This window comes from Ustilaginoidea virens, chromosome 4 (genome assembly GCF_000687475.1).
Source record: "Ustilaginoidea virens chromosome 4, complete sequence".
Taxonomy (NCBI): Eukaryota; Fungi; Ascomycota; class Sordariomycetes; order Hypocreales; family Clavicipitaceae; genus Ustilaginoidea; species Ustilaginoidea virens.
Genome location: NC_057319.1, coordinates 2,808,794 through 2,825,621, shown reverse-complemented (window position 1 = coordinate 2,825,621; position 16,828 = coordinate 2,808,794). Strand labels below are relative to the sequence as shown.

Sequence of the window (16,828 nt, the reverse complement as noted above, 5' to 3'; positions counted from 1 at the left end):
GTTAGGTAGGTACTACTATGTGATCCCTTGGCAGATTTGCGGCAAACTTTCAACATATCGATAACAGGTTAGGATTTCCATGTTTTTGCTCGTATAATCTTCTATAGGATTCTCAACTGCCATGCGGCCGTCATAGCCCAGGCAAGGGGTTGTTCCTGCTCGCGCCGGCATCAGTTACACGGGAAGCCGTTGCGGAGGTTATCATACTTTGTCTCTGGATACTGGATGCAGTTGTCCTGCTTCAAAAGACTCTTTCTGCCCTCCAGGGTATCAAAGACGATGGAAATCAAGCTGTCTGGCCCCGACTTGTCACCACTGCTCTCCCACCACATGACACCGCCGAGACCCTTGTCCTTGACGTAATTTGCCTTTACCTTGGCCATGGGAGCGGTGTCGTAGCTTACAAGCTTTCTCTTGCAAACGTCGTAACAATAGCTGGCCTGCGCCTTCTCATCATAGCACTCTCCTGAGCCCTCGAGAGGCAGTTTATGATAGTCAAAGACGCCGTTCTCCCAGGTGCCCTCGCCTACACCTTGAAACGGCTTGCCCAGTCCATCCGTGTTTTCAAACGCGCGGCCGTACAAAGGCATCCCGATAACGATTTTGCTGGCAGCGACACCGTGACTTGTGTAGTAGTCCACGGCAGCGCTTGTAGAGAATGGCGTGGAGGCTTCTCCGTTGGGATACAGGTTTGCCTGGTGACCACTGGTTTGATCCCACGATCCGGCGTAGTCGTACGCCATCAGATTCCAAAAATCTATGTACTTGTCCATTGCCGGCAAGTCCATCATTTTGTAGTGTTTGGGACCAGCTGGGCAAGCAACCGTCAACTCAAAATGGTGACCACATGCCGAGGCGGCGGCGTACTCGTCAAGTTTCTCGCGAACGGCGGCAAGCAGCTCAACATAGTTCTGGGCCTCTTCTCGGTTCTGTGCATACTCCCAGTCGATGTCGATACCGTCGAAGCCAAGGTTCTTGAGCAGCTCGACACAGGATTTCGCGAACGTGTCCCTGCCCTGCGGTGTACTCGCTGGACACTTGAAGTTGGCGCTGTAGGTCCAGCCACCGATAGAGAGAAGAACCTTGAGGTTGCGGTTGCGTTTCTTTAAAAGATTGAGCTGCTTGAGGCATCCGTAAAGGTTTTTGCCTGTATCATTCCAAGAGTCGCCTTCCCAGTGAATATCCGTGTCAGCCCAAGTGTCGGTCAAGTACCTATTCATTATAAGTTTGAGCTCCATAAAGACGGGAGGTTTTCTCTCTCTGCCTGTCTCTCATAACTATTGAATCCACTCCCATTTCCCCCTTTCCCTTTGGATCAACTTACACTTCACCACTTTCGGGACGGACATTGGCAAACGCATAAAGAATATGGGTAAGTTTCTCCACGGGAAGATCCTGGGGTCTGTGTTTTCGGGCGTAGATAGCCCTTGAGACTCAAATGCGTCAGCAACTCGGAAGCCTCCTTGGAAACGAAGGAGGTGCCTACCAGTTGACAAAGTAAGCTACAGTTCGATAGCGGTGGTGGCCCATGTTTCCAGGTGTTGGGCAGAAGGAAACGGGGGGTTTGTCGCGGTGAAAGCCAACAAAAAGAAGAAAAGCGACAACAGCGGGAAAGGCAACGACGAGTCCAGCACCGTGACTAAAGTGGCCGAGTGATGTGGTCGACTGGAAAAGTTCAGTATAGGGTATAGGGGTTAAAGATACTATAATTGCTGCCTAATGTAGGAAAGGAATGGGACGAAGAGTCGAGCCAGGAAAATGGTCATTCCAACGAGGTTGATGAAGTAAGTGACTTTGTTGAAGGAGGGGTTATTGACCGAAGGTACAGTACATACCCAGGTACGTGGGGTGGTGGGAGGTCTGTTGCTGTCAAGATGTTTGCTCACCTACCAGCTTCATCAGGACAGGCAGTCGTAAAGCACCTGGCGCGTGAAAGAAGCGCAACTGACCCAATGGGATCAAGCATTAGGGGAAGTAGCAGCCTTCAATTCGTAGACAAGATTGGGTCTCGGCTGCAAAATGTGAGGGCGGTCGACGCCTGCCTCAGATGGAAGCTGGGCGACCGATGAGGTCAGTGGTCAGTGGTCAGTGCATGTGGACACCAGACTGGCACTGGACGGCCGGTACAGCTGTAACGGAGTAATGTACGGAGGCACACGCCGAAAGAGTTGGCAGTTACACAAGCCGTCATGTTGCACAGAACCCTAGAACAAGCCCTATTAGCTAATTACACAATTTCCCTGCCTATTTACTAGTAAATCCTACTAACTGCATCAATCTAGCCCCTTTTTATATAATCATATACGATCAATTCAGCCTAACAGCCCGATAAAAACCTTAACGCCTAACACTAGCCAGCTAATATGACTAAAATCGACCTTACCTACCGCATTGCAATTGTAACGTTAAAAGCTATAACTAATCTTCATATTAGCGTAATAGCTACTTAGTTTGGTATATCTAAGCATACGATTTACCGCATTTATGGCCGAGCAGTCAAGCGTGGATTTAATCCGAAGCAGCCTAAGACCCTTAATCGCTTACAATTTAAAGATAGGTACCATTCTAGCCGGCCTAATACAATAAAACGCCCCAACTTCTAGGAACAGGTTATACAGAAGATTACTAAAGATCGGTATAATTGGGAAAGGTCTTCTGCTGACTTAGCTAGTGCTCTTAGGCTAGAGAGCTATAATACCTCTATAAGAACCATCTTACGGACATTAATGTCACGGACTCGGGCTATGCCCGTGTCATGGATTGACTGAGGCTCGGGCTGCGCCCGTGCCTAGTCCGGAACGGATGATATAAGGTAGACGCGCGGGCCCATAAGGGCAACATTAGGGCTCTAGCCCGCGCCACACACAGATATATATAGACTGCGGAAGGGACCCGATTCGGGCTCTTCTCCCTTCCTCTTTAGTTTTATCAATATATCTAATTAACGCTTATTTGCAGTCGCCCTAGGGCCAGTCTATTACAATTAATAAAACTCTCTCAACCCTTATTGCTATACTATATATAACCGCCGACAATAGATATAGGGCCCTTACAGAATACTATAGGCTTAAATAATGCCCGACGCGCCTCTACTTATTAATAGGCTATTTAATAGGAGTCAATTACTAATACTATAGAAGTCCTTAATATAAGGTTCTAAGAATAGCTATCCTAAAGCTAAAAGAGTAAGCATTAGATACACACTTAGGCCGAATAGACCGAGCGTTAGATACTAGCCCTTATCGACTAAATGCAATAATAACTATTGCTAGCCCCTATAATAACCCCTAACCGGTCTTAGACTGATTCTATCCTAACCCTAGAGGAAACCCGACCTAAGCGTAAGCTAATACCGGTTAGGGAACCCTTTAACGGTAAAAAGGCTATATTTACTATATAGAAGACCTTTATAGAGTATAAATTAGAGATCGATTGGGACTTTATCGGTAATAATAAGACCTAATAGATATTTATCTATTAGAACCTTTTAGCTATAGTCTAATCCTAAATTGCGGCATTCTTTAAGAATAGCGCAGCCCTCTATTACCGCCCTATAGCTTTTTTTAATTACCTATAGCGACTCTTTGAGGATTTATATCGGGAGGAATACACAATTAGCGAGCTTAAGTATACCCTCTATTAGGCGCCGAAAGAACCCTTTTCTATCTTCTTTATATATTTTAAAAAGAAATTAGCGTTAGCAGGGGGGCTTAAGTAGCCCAAGTCGGTTAAACTAGAAATACTCTAATCTGCCTTTAACCTTTATATATTAGATAAGATTATTAGCCTAAGGGTCTCCCGTAAAGATTATAATACAGCCGTTATATAATATTATGAAATCGCTATCGACCTAGAGATAAGCCTTACTATAAAACGCTATATAGACCCTTACTGGAATTATAATAATAATGCCTAGGATCTATAGGCAACTGCTCGGGATAAGGATGGTAATACGCTTATAATAGGCGTTAATAAGCTAGGTTCGAAGGGTAAAGAAAAGTTATCTACTAAAAGGGTAGTATAGGTTTTAAGAGAGGTTCTTAAGGAGTACTACTAGAAATTACTTTATACCTAATATAGAGATGCCGGCTATAAAATGCCGGAATATAAGCTAAGGCTAGCCCGGCCTTTATTAGAGATAACTATAGCTTCTATAGACCTAAAGGCTATAGAAGCCTTATAAATCGCTAAGCTTAAAGATAGCGATAATAGTAATCCCTAGGAAAAAGATTAGCCCTTAAGCTAAATCTCGCGAAAGGGCTTAAAAAATATACTTAGCTTCCGGCCAGATTATAATAAAAATACTATATAAAGGAGACTAATAATATTAAAGACTATATAGATAGACACCCCTTTTTAGTCTTAATATTATATAATAATTCTACTTTTATCGATACCCTAATTGATTCTAATTATAATTACTATAGTGCGATAAGCAAAAGAACCATCTAAAGGTTAGGACTTTAGCCTATCTGCCTACTATCTTATAGGAAACTTAGGACTATAGTAGATATAAAAAGTCGATTAGAGGAGTAGTAGACTACCCCCTCGATTACCTATATTATCTATATCGATATCGATATCAATAGATAGCTATTAGCCGTAATATTATACGTTATCTTAGGCCTTACTTACGATATTATCTTAGGGTTGCCTTAGATAAAGTACCATAATATTAAATTTTAGGTAAAACGGTACCGATTAAAAATTAAAGCCGCTAGCAGCCTCTTTATAAGGGAATTAACTACTTAATCCTTTAGGCCCGCTATAATTAATATTCTTAGATCGGTCTTTTATAGTATATTATAATATGCGGTATATATTTAAGATAATTTAACCTCCTTCTTCCTTATAAGCCTATAGAAGCTTATATGCATCCTCTATATTATACTCCTACTATATTAGAATTCAGCTTCCCCTCCAGCCTAGCTATAGACCCTACTACTAAAGCTCTAGGATTTCACTAACCTCTTCGATAAGGCGAAAGCCTCTAGCCTTCTACTATACCAAAGTATACTTAATTACTATATTAAGCTTAAACCGACCCTAAATAGGGGGCTACCCGACCTCCTATAGGGACCGCTATATAATATACTATAAGACTAGCTATTTAAGGTTTAGAGATAGGTAATAGACCTTATAGATAAAAGATAGATTTATATAAGCTTTTTATTAGTAGCGGCATTAGTCTTACTTGCGAAAAAGGCGAACGGTAGATAGCGTTTTTGTATAGATTACTAGGCCCTAAATAAGGTTATAGTATAGGATTAATATCCCCTTCCCTTAATTAAAGAGATATTATATTCCCTATCTTAGGCGAAATAGTTTATAAAGGTAGATATTTATACTATATTTTATAAGATCTATATTGCTAAGGGCGATAAATATCTAATTATATTCCAGACCCGCTTTAGCCTTTTTAAGTAGTTAATAACCCCCTTTAGCCTAACTAGGGCCCCCACAATATTCTAGCATTATATTAATAGGGCCTTAGGGGATTTATTAGGGGATTTTACTACCGCCTACTTAGACGATATTTTAGTCTATATTAGCGGCTTATAGAAGGAATATATAGACTGCATTAGGGTTATCTTTAAATGCCTATAAGATGCCAGTCTAAATCTAGATCTAGATAAATATAACTTTATAGTAAAGGAGGTATACTACCTCAGCTATATTATAATAGTAGGGAAGGAGATCTGCCTAGACCTTAAGAAGATTAAGGCAATTTAGGAGTAAGAAGCCTTTACGAAATTATAAAGCATCTAAAGCTTTTTAGGTTTTATAAACTTCTATTACGATTTTATCCTAAACTTCTTTTATTTAGCCAAGCTTTTAGTTCGATTAATATAGAAAGGTATTCCCTTTTAATAGCTTAAAAAGGAGGAAAAGGCTTTTTAAGCGCTTAAATAGTACTTTATTTTATACCCAGTCTTTACCTAATAGGATTTTAAAAAGGAAATAATCTTTAAGGCAGATAGCTTTAGTATAGCTTTTAGTAACTGCCTCTTTTAAATCAGGGAGGATAAAGTGCTTTATCTAATCATATACTATTTAGTATAGCTTACGAAGGCTAAATAGAATTATATTATTTACGATAAAGAGCTATTTACCATTATTATATACCTTAAGGTATAGTCGGCTAAACTCCATTTTATTACTGCCCTATTTACGATCCTTACGGACTATAAAAACCTTAAGTACTTTACCCGACTAAAAGAGATATCGGAATACTAAATACAATAGGCTAAAATATTAGCCCTTTTTAACTTCTACCTTTAGTACCGGCCTGGCTTATAGGCCTAATGCCCTAATGCCTTCTCGCGATAGGAGCAAGAGGCAGATAATACGGCACTAAGGTTTAGCTAAGTCCTTTAACTACTATCTATTTCTACTATAGAGGTAGACCCAATAGAGGTTTAATTAGGCCCGATAAGAGATCGGCCGATTATAGTCCTAGGTATAATAAAAGATAAGCCGATAGTAGCTTTATCGATTAGAATCTCCCTGCCTAATAGCTCTTAGGTCTTTACCGATATATACCTATAGGCGCTTTAAGATTAAGCTATAGCTAAAGATAGACTATATTAGGCCCGGTAGAAGGCTATAGTAAATAGAGAATAATAATTCCCTATAGAGGCAAAGACTAAAGAGTAGATTATAGATTATACCCTAAATGCCTATAGAGCGCTATTCTATTAGGGCTAGGTTTAGCTCCCTTTATTCGAGCTACTAATAATTATAGTAATCTAACGATACTATAACTCCCCTACCATAAAGCACCTAAGGAAGAATATAACCTTCTAACTCTTATAATAGGATTACTACTTTAATAGTATATCGTTTAAGGTAGCTTGGTTTATTTAGAATTACTAATACTATAAAGCGTATAAAAGCCGCTAATTGCGATAGGGCTTATTCTAGCCTTTACCGATCCTAAATTATTTTTAATCTTAAATCTCTATTGACTTTATAATTAACCTCCTAGCCTAAGATGCCTCCGACCTACATTACCTAATAGTTATTACCAACCGCCTATTTAAGTATATTTAGCTTAAAGCGATATACTTAATATAAATAAAGGATTATATAGAATAGTTTCTCGACTATTAATAGCAGTACTATAGATTTCCTGTCTAGATTATTAGCAATAGAGGCTTAGACTAGGTAGGCTAATTTTAGACTATAATATATAAGGCTATTAGGACTAAATAACTTCTCTCGATTGCATACTACCTATAGACTAACGGTAGTATAGAGCATATAAACTAGGAGGTCTAAGCTATTTTATATATTAAGGTAGTATTCGACTAATACGATTAGCCCTAATATCTTACAATTTATTAATACGCTCTAAATAACCGTACTTCTTTAGTTACCAGATATAGTCCTAATTGTCTCCTAAATGGCTTTAATTCTCCTATTATAGTACCTCCCCTTAATATTATACTAAGTTTAACGACCCCTAAGGGATAAATAGTACGCTTCCTAGCTATAATATAAGAGGGGGGCGAACTCGCTTAAGCCGCTATCGCTTTTGCCTAATAGCGGCAGTAGGATATAACGAACCACTCCTAATGCCTAGCGGAATGCTACTAAATCGGGGACTAAATCTAGCTAAGCCTATAGAATATTAAGACCAACCAGCCTTATAAGAAGCTCGACTAGGTATCTACTAAATATACTATTGTAGCTATCCTATCCCCGCTTAATATCCAACTCGATATTCCTAATAGTATCTACCCGGTTTTTTATATTAATCTTATAGAATGTGCCGCTTCCGACCCACTGCCGAGCTAAATACTTATAGATACTAGGCCCGGTCCCCTACTAATCCTACTAGAGGACTCTAATACCCCGCACGAGGAATTTAAGGTTAAAGAGATATTAGCTACTAAAAACGCTTAGGGTCGTAGCGGCAAACGTAATATACTAGTAAAATAGAAGGGGTATAATTCGCCGACTTAGGAACCGCTAAAGAACTTCGAGGATACTGCAGCATAGGTAGTATTTAAGGTTAAATAGGGGGATATTCGGACATATAATAGACCCGGTCGAACCCTATAGTAACCCCGATACGGAACGGATAAAATTTTTCCTGGCGAAGGGGGGTATATTACGGACTCGGGCTATACCTGTATTATAGATTGACTAAGGCTCAGGCTACGCCTGTGTTTAGTCCGGAATGGATAATATAAGGTAGACGCGCGGGCCTATAAGGGTAATATTAGGGCTCTAGCCCGCGCTATATACGGATATATATAGACTGCGGAAGGGACCCGATTCAGGCTCTTCTCCCTTCCTCCTTAGTTTTATTAATACATCCGATTAACGCCTATTCGCAGTCGCCCTAGGGCCAGTCCGTTACAATTAAAGCATTTAGGATACCGGAAAACTAAGCCTACCAGAAAGCCTAGATTGACAAAGTCGATAATGCAAGCACGACTTCAATAGTGCTATAAGTACTAGTATTAGACGATAGAAGACTAGAAAAATATTATTTGGACCGATAAGACTTCTATTATTCTATTGCATCGAAAAGGGGGATATTGAATATAGCGATTACTATTAGAAGCCTTCTAATACAGTTATATTCGCAAGCAATAGAAAGGATCATCTTATAAAGGACTGACCCTAGGGCGGCTGCAAATAGGCGTCGATAATATATATTAAATAGACTAAAGAGGAAGGAGAAGGATCCAAATAGAAACCTTCTATCTAGTCTATTTATATCCCAATCGTGACACGTATCGGAGTCCTAGTATAGTCCCGTAACTCCGTCTGTCGCCCTTCTTAGGCTAGACGCGGGCGCAGCCCGAGTCCTAGCCACATTATGGCGCGGGCGTAGCCCGAGCCCGTAACACATCTGAATTTATATTTTAGGGCTCTTTTTCGTATAATAAAAAGGGACCTTATCACTGCTAGATGCCTAAGACTGCAGCAGAACGCTATATTGCTAATAATAAAGTCAATACTATAAATACCGAATTGGAGCTTATTATAAAGGAGCAATAAGAGCTTATAATAGATATATAACGATTAGGACTCCGTAATAAGGGGGGCCGGAAGCCTGTCTTGAAGTGGCAGAAGTCAATAGGCAAGCTTACGCGGTCTAAAAAAGGTAGGATTAACTAGTATCGGTACTAGAAGACGATTTTATAGCCCCTTCTTATTCCCTTTGCAAAGGAATGCCGTTAAGACCGCCCTTTTACTACTATTTGAGAAAATAAGGCACCAGCACACACACATTATATATAGTAACGCGTCTTTGATTTTCATAATATATAGTGCTTACTTTAGCCATCTAATTTGCCTGATTTAAATGCTATCGAGCCTGCCTGGGCCTAGATGAAGAGAAAGACTACCCGTTATAGCGCTCCTAAAAATAGGAAGGAAGCTATATATATTTGGCAGCAAACCTAGATGGACCTACCTTAATTGCAAATCCAGGCCTGGATTGAGCGGATTCCTCATCCTATTCAGCAAATAATAAGGCTTAAAGGTGGGAATAATTATAAGGAAGGTAGGAACCATATCAAATAGGGATAGATTTTGAATTAATTATATGGAGTATTTATGCTGCTATTTTGTGCGGTGGCGTTCCTAATATGGTTTACCGATAGTCCCCCCCTGCTTGTGTAACGGACCATACTTTTGGCTTGTGCCTCCGTACTGAGTCCGGACTACGGCCACTGGGCCAATCTACGGAGTACGGAGTACCATCTCCCGATATTGACCCTTGGAAACGTCAACAGGGGAAGCGGGAATTTACAAAGAGCAGCACAGCACTGGCAAGCAGGGATGCAACCCAGAGGGATGCCAGCGCCCCGATTTCCGTCGAGATGAGACCTATTCAGGTCGACACACTGGAGAGTCGAGGCGGCGGCCTTGCGATTGTCGATGAAACTCACGATGCATCAAGATGAGTCCATACTGCGGCGAGATGATACACGGTGAAGCGGTCTGGTATGAAATCAGCAGAGGCACCGACTATTAACCTGTGCTAGGTGTCGCTGACAATCCATCCCTTGGCCATTGCATGTAGCCAGGACTGGATTTCTATAGATCTGTGCGGCCAAGCAAAAGCATCTAGGCGGCAGCTCTCGACAAGGTCAGGTCAGGATGGCCCAACAAGTCGACCTCGCCATCACGGGACGTGGTGCAGGATTATATGAGAGGCATCAGACAGGTTAGCTGCTGGGTCATAACCTCATTATGCTCGCATAGACTGGTTGGCACCTTGGATATACCAAGACGCTTCAATGCAATCAAAAAAAAAAAAAAAAAAAAAAAAAAAGGCGGAAAAAGAGAAAAATCGAATTGACACCAGAACACCAGGCCCTCCGAATCCGCCAACCTCACGACGCCCGTCTCTTCTTCTTGGACGTAAACCTCCGCGGGATGCTCAGCTCGCACCCCGGCTTCGGCGGCACGCCCCAGGTCTCAACCACCTGTCCTGTCGCAGTGATTCGGGTGATTAGTTGAGGTGAGCCACAGTAGACACTGCCGCAATATTGACTACCAGGACCGCTCACTACAGCATGTCGAGGTCAGAGCGAGACGTTACACGACGGGGGACGGGGGACGGGGGACGGGGGACGGGCTGTGTCATCTGGCTTGACTGTCTTCTGGCTTGACTTACCCTCCTTGACTGGCTTGGGCGGCGGGATGGGAACAGGACTACTCGGCATGTTTGAGCTTTGGGGGATGGAAATGTTGGCAGAGATTGCTGAATCAAGGATGAGCACACGACGGAAGAAGAGAGAAACACACAAGGATGACATAAAATAAACAGGGCAGGGCAGGGCTATCCCGAGGAGAAAGATGCCATCGGCTTCTTATGAGCCTGGGTCGTCTAATGAGACGCGGGATTCCAAAGGGATTCCAAAACGCCTGATCCAAAAGCTGATTCTTCTTCAAATCGCCTCATGTCATGATCCCAAAGCTACAATCCCCTCAATCTCAGACACGACGGCCACGTGGTGGCGCCGAATTGGCCACGCACCGTAGGACAATGAGACAAATTTGCATCCTGGCACCGAAAGGGAGGTTCGAGAGGGGGGTTTGGCAAGCTGCCTGCACGGCACGAACGAGGCGGCAAGGTCGGAGGCAAAAGATGGAAAGATGGCCAGATGGCTGCTTTATGCGGGAGCAAGCATGAGTTGATACTCAGTCATCCTCGGCGGCAATAAGTGGCCTTTCTGCTGCAAGGCTGTGTGCGGGGGTGCCATCAGGGTGGCAGCGCAGACAAGGGGGGGGGTCAACACGTCACGAGGATGGCGAGGGAGGGGCAAGAGGGAAAAGATAGGATAAAAAAAAAAAAAAAAAAAAAAAAAAAAAAAAAAAAAAAAAAAGAAGAAGCCATCAACTGATTTCAATTGATTTCATTTCATGAGATGAAAGAAAAGGGAGCCGGGGCCTGCCGATGCACCGAAACAAATGCAGCAATTGACATGTCGCGTAACACCACATACCTGCAGGCTGTAAATCAGGGATGGGGCGCCCCGTCCTCCTCTGGCAAAAGCCCCAAGCCGCTGTCGTAGCCCCGCCGCAGCTTCCTGTCCCCGCCTGCATCCCTCGCTGCTGCCTGCACCTCACCAGTACCACCCTCACCACCATCGCCACCCGCATCCTCGCCATCACCACCATCATCATCACCGCCATCACCGCCATCACCATCACCATCACCATCACCATCACCATCACCATCACCATCACCACCATCACCACCTCCACCGTCGTCATCACCCTCTGGCCGCCGACCTGCGATTCCATCCCCGCACGGATCGGCACGCTCCTCCTCCTCCTCCTCCTCCCCCTCCCCCTCCCCCCGGCAGCTCCTCGCAAAGTCGTGGCCCATCTGCAACACTCGCCGCAGCTCCGCCCTCATCGCCTCCACCACCGCCGCCGCCTTTGCCCTGTCCCTGTCCATCTGCGCCTGCAAGCCTCCCCTCTCCGCGCGCAGCTCGCAAATCACCTCGTGAGCCGACCGCAGAGCGTCGTTGAGGCGGTCCATCTCCCCCCGGAGCTCCAGGACGCGCGCGTCGCGCAACGCCAGTGCGCTGCCGTGGCGCTTGTTGAGTGCCACGACGTGCCGCGTGCTGCTGTCCTGCACGTCGCTGATTTCCTCCTGCAGACGTCCTGTCTGTCGCACGGCGTCGGCAAGCCTCTCTCGAAGCGCCGCCACGTCGGCCTCCCTCTCCAGCACCTGCTGACGCGTGCATTCCGCCTGTGCGGCCGTGGCTTCGGCGTGTTCCTGCTCCATCCGCTCGACCAGCCTCTCGAGCTCGCCAATGTCCCGGGTGTACCCGTCCACCGCGCCCTTGAGACGGGCGTTGCCGACCTCCAGCTGCTGCACCTGCAGCTTCTTTTCGTGGAGGAGGCGCTCTGCCTTCCCGGTCTCGGCCCTGAGCTGGTCCATTGCCGTGACTCTCGCGTCGAGCTGCTTGCGGAGCGACTGCTCCAGGTCGTGGTACTCATCTATGCACAGGTCGTCCTCGCGGCTCTTCTTGGCGAGCTCCCGGAGCCTCGAGAGCAGGAGGTCCAGCACCTCGGCGCCGTGGCATGTGAGCGGGAGCGTGATCTCGCCCGGCGTCAGGTACTCCAGCTCCAGACGGGCCGCGCGGAAGCCAGATGCCAGCGCCGTGACCATTTCGCCGGCGTCGGTGCCGGGGAAGCCAAGGTCCTTGATTTGCCTGCTCAGCCGCGCGACGGCTGCCGTGCCGTCAGACACGTCTCGCAGCAGCGCGGCAACCTTGGCTTGCAAGACATGCGCCATGGGCGTGTCGCTGCCCAGGGGGGTTGGAGCTGGGGTTGGAGCTGGGGTTGGGGTTCCCACAGATGCCAATTGCCGCTCCAGCTGGGAGCCCAGGTTCCGGTATGAATCCAGCGTAGCCGTCAGCTTGGCCACCTCGAGCTGCAGCGACGCGAGCTCCTCTTGCATCTCCTGCTTGTGTGCGTCTGGAAAGCAGACTTGCACCCCGGCGTGCGATGGCCGCGCAAACGACAGGCTCCGTCTCGAGCAAGGCGTGGTCGGCAGCAGCGGACTAGTTGCAGGAGGCGTAGGGAACGAAGACGTGAGCCGGGTGGGAGTGCTCGCCACCAACTGCGCCATTGTGGCATCGCCGAAGCCACCGTCATCATCATCACCGTCACCATGACCATCATCATCATCATCATCAACGCCCTCCATCATGTCCGTGTACTCGTCAAATGGATCCCGAGCCGCCAGCGTCCAGTCGAAAGTGCGGCTGTCGTCCTTTGGCGTCCCGGGCCTCTTGGCCAATTCCCTTTTCAGATCATCGACCTGCTGCTCCAAGTCCCACATGCGCTCCGTGTCAATAGCCACGGTGGCATTCTGCAGCTGATGGATTTCCCTATCACGCAACTTGATTTCCGACCTGAGATGGTCAATCTGCGACCGAGCCACGCTCGCCCTGTGCCGCTTCTCCTGCTCGGCCTTGTTGAGCAGGTGGCGGACGTTATCCCTGCGCAAGCGTCTCTCCACGCGGCCGTCGAAAGTGCGACGCAGCGCGCTCCCAGCCGGCAAGTGATGGCTGCCTTGTGTAGCGGATGCCGCGGGCGTAGATGCACGCCGCTGGTGGCGAGGAGTGCCGATGGAGGTGCGTCGAACCATGGGCGTCAGCCCACTCGATGGTGGTGATGATGCCGACGCCGACGCCCCCGGAACACCGGGGTCCGAGAACCGAACGGCCTTTCTTGCGCGGCGAGGCGTTTTTGGCGGGGGAGCATGACAAGCGTCCGACTCTGGCTCCTCTTGCTTCACCAACCCAGTCTTGCGGCGGGCTCGTCTCAGCGCAATGGGAACGTCGAGGTCGGCCATTGCGAGCGTGTGGTTTCCCGCTTTGACGGCCAGAACATGTAAGCTTGGTGAGGGAGAGGACTCGGGAGGAAAGTGCCCAGCAGAGAGGGGGGGGGGAAAAGAGGGACGCAAATGCTGTTGATAACGGGGTTCGCACTCTATGCATCGTGGGACGTGTCGTCCCGCGGGGGCCAATCCGTCTTGTTTACTTTTTTCCATTTACGGTTTAGCTGCCGGTTGGTGGCTCGGCCCCGCACCACCCCTCTCCCGGCGCGCGCGCGGCGGCGCGGTCGCCAACGGTTGGGTTGTGGATGCAAGCAGAAAGACCCTGGCCCCTGGGTCTCCCATTGTTTGGCTTCGCGTCGTGTCGAGCAGGCGCGCTTGAATCTGCACGCGCCTGATTGCTGGCGACGCGGTTCCAATCTCTAGCGCCGAATCTGTTGTCTTGGTTGCAGTGATTCGAGATTCTTGCCTCTCGCGTCTTACTATGTATACTCCGTACTGTACAGGGGTTGGCCCGTGTTCATGTCCCCGTGAATCAAGCATCAAGCCCGCCCACAAGCAAATCATTCATTGCTTCTCCCGCCCTCGACGTGTCGCGCCCTTCGAAACAGGCCGTTTGTGCTGACATCCAACTGCCACCCTGACCCCTGCTTTCGGTACGCGTACACATCCTTCCCAGACGACACAAACACTATTCCTTCCGTCGTCGCCGACATGGCCTTGATTGGCGCGTCTGCCTTGAAGCCCCTGCCCACACTTCGCGTCAAGCCGTTACCGACGCTGTTCTCATGCACCGTGCCGCTGCCGTCCGACGACAAGAGAATAAAGTCGTAGTTGCTGACAGAGTCGTCTTGGCCCTCGTTTTGGCTGATCCAGCAGAACTGCTTCGGTGGCGGCACCAAGGTCAACCCCTTGTCTTTTTCATCTGCACAAAGCGTTGGCTCAGCATTCATTCATTCATTCATTCTTTCTTTCTTTCTTTTCCCTCTTCTCCCTTTCACGTCAAACCATGGTCATCACGTACCGTGAAAGGTTGCGTTGCCCTTTTGGCACCTGACTTGCACGTCCGGGGGTGGCCAAAAGTCGACCGCGCACTCCCACGGCGCCACTTCGGCTGCTTCCACCACCGCAATGAGAAGCTGTTGGAATCCTCTGCCTTTGTCTTTGGCGTCCGTGACAAACCAGTCTCCCGCTAGTGAGTAAGTAGGCAGGTTAGACTGACCCGGCACAGAGCCCGTGTCGAGCGTCACCACGTCGGCAATGTACCACGCGTTTCGCTCTGCGGGATTGGCCGCCATGGCGAGCTGAAGTCTCTGTGCACCATTGTTGAAAGCAATGACGAGCAGACCCGATGCCTTCCTGCCGTTGTGCCACGCGGCAGATAGGCTCGAAAATGCCGACGTGCGAATAGCCCCGTACTCGTTGCTGACGTCCCCGGCCTTCCACGTTCCAGCGGACGGTTCGTACACGTAGGAGATGATGTTTGTTCTGCTCAGGTAAAATAGGTGAAGGGTTCCGACATCGTCGCCCTGCAAGGCAAGAGGTGTGCCAGGCTTAGCATCGTTGGGGAACAAAGAGCCAAGCTTGTCCTTGATTCGGTAGTGCGTTATGTTGCCCCCTGCCCACTCGGTGACCAGGAGGTCGTTGGAGTCCTCTTGTCGGACCAAGACACGCCGACTTGATGCAAGGTCTTTGGCCTTGACGTAGGCTGACGCCAGCTGGGACTTTTCCAACATTGTGAATGGCGTCGCGGTTGTCTGTGGTCGCGTAGTAGTAGCAGGTGCCGAGCTGGCGCTTGTCTCGGAGCCACTCGTTGGAGACGGCGTCGAGGTGAGCGAGGCAATGCCGGGTGAATCGCCAGGACTACCGTGGGCGCTGTCAGCCTTCTTGTCCGTCAGCACTTTGAGCACCACTCCCATCACAATCAGCCCGGACACGACGAGAAACGCCAAGATGCCGGCGAGGGCCCAAAAGACCAATTTTCGACGATACCAAGGCGCACGACTTGGCTCGTCGCCGCCCATGTGGTAATGGTTGTGGACGGATTCGGGGCCGCCTCGAGGCATCTTGCCATATTCTGGCGGAGGAGGCGAAAGCGACTCGAGAGGGATGCTGTGTCGGGCCATGCTGTCGGCGTGCTCGCGGTACGACAGCCACGGCACATCGATATGCGGCGGCATCTTTTAACCACCAGGCTGCCAAGTCTTTATGTTCTGGTCAAAAACGTCTGAACGGCCGGCTTGACTCGCCGTGCTCGCCTTTATAGCCATGTTTGTCAGTGAGTGACGCTGGTCAACAAAGCGACGCCAAGATCAAGTTTGCGTTTCACCGTCATGGTGTGATTGGGTTTCCTCGATTGCCGCTGGACGCACCACATAGCGGGACAGAAGACATAGAAAGGTTGTTGATGTCCTTGGAAGAATCACAGCGGCGTGTATCAGGTTTTTTTGGTTGCAGGTTGGGCTTCTCTTCGAAACGGCACGTCGGCCACACTGCTGTTCAGTTGGCAACCATACCGCCCCCCCCTCCCCCCTTCTTTTCTTTTTTTCCCTTCTCCCCACCGTACAAAGAGTGAATATGTCGGATGCTGTAAATTCCGAAACCAGTGCTTCAACCAGCACGATGGGACTCTCCCGTGAATTGTATGGACTGAGCCTTTGCGATGCGGTCCTCGAGCCTTCTGGGGCTGCGATGGAATCTTGTATCGTGTGCCCAAATGTGCCGAACGACTTGGAAAAACTCAAGCAGGTTAGATAGCGGATCGCCTTGTGCAGCCTGTTTTGTCGTGCCAAGTCAAACGAACTGCTAGGCGATCCGCGCTTATTAGCTGCCATGGGCTTTCGATTCCTCCTCGACCCTTCATGTTGGTTAGACTCGACTGACGGCGGGCTTTTCAGTGCCTCGAGTCGAACTGCTGCACGAGAAGCAACCTGATTTAGATTCTCATTCTCTCGCGCAGCGGTGCTGCCTATTTTTGTACTTGCCGGGATCGAATGACAGCCT

At 47.9% G+C, this 16,828-nt stretch overlaps 5 protein-coding genes across 5 annotated transcripts; 1 reads left to right on the top strand and 4 right to left on the bottom strand.

Annotated features, from left to right (window-relative positions):
- Positions 1–170: 170 nt before the first annotated feature.
- On the bottom strand, positions 171–1,899 carry UV8b_05212 (uncharacterized protein; the record flags this gene model as incomplete). Its single annotated transcript, XM_043142710.1, has 4 exons — positions 171–1,212; positions 1,325–1,426; positions 1,487–1,665; positions 1,891–1,899. 4 exons carry the CDS (start codon positions 1,897–1,899, stop codon positions 171–173), a joined length of 1,332 nt encoding a protein of 443 aa, XP_042998644.1.
- An 8,023-nt stretch (positions 1,900–9,922) lies between these two features.
- On the top strand, positions 9,923–10,175 carry UV8b_05211 (uncharacterized protein; the record flags this gene model as incomplete). Its single annotated transcript, XM_043142709.1, has 2 exons — positions 9,923–9,966; positions 10,046–10,175. 2 exons carry the CDS (start codon positions 9,923–9,925, stop codon positions 10,173–10,175), a joined length of 174 nt encoding a protein of 57 aa, XP_042998643.1.
- Positions 10,176–10,358: 183 nt separating this feature from the next.
- Positions 10,359–10,691, bottom strand: UV8b_05210 (uncharacterized protein; the record flags this gene model as incomplete). The annotated part of the gene is made up of 2 exons (XM_043142708.1): positions 10,359–10,534; positions 10,643–10,691. The coding sequence occupies 2 exons, from the start codon at positions 10,689–10,691 to the stop codon at positions 10,359–10,361; spliced, it is 225 nt and encodes a 74-aa protein (XP_042998642.1).
- Positions 10,692–11,488: 797 nt separating this feature from the next.
- On the bottom strand, positions 11,489–13,843 carry UV8b_05209 (uncharacterized protein; the record flags this gene model as incomplete). Its single annotated transcript, XM_043142707.1, has 1 exon — positions 11,489–13,843. The coding sequence occupies one exon, from the start codon at positions 13,841–13,843 to the stop codon at positions 11,489–11,491; it is 2,355 nt and encodes a 784-aa protein (XP_042998641.1).
- A 545-nt stretch (positions 13,844–14,388) lies between these two features.
- On the bottom strand, positions 14,389–16,005 carry UV8b_05208 (uncharacterized protein; the record flags this gene model as incomplete). Its single annotated transcript, XM_043142706.1, has 2 exons — positions 14,389–14,750; positions 14,850–16,005. The coding sequence occupies 2 exons, from the start codon at positions 16,003–16,005 to the stop codon at positions 14,389–14,391; spliced, it is 1,518 nt and encodes a 505-aa protein (XP_042998640.1).
- Positions 16,006–16,828: the final 823 nt, after the last annotated feature.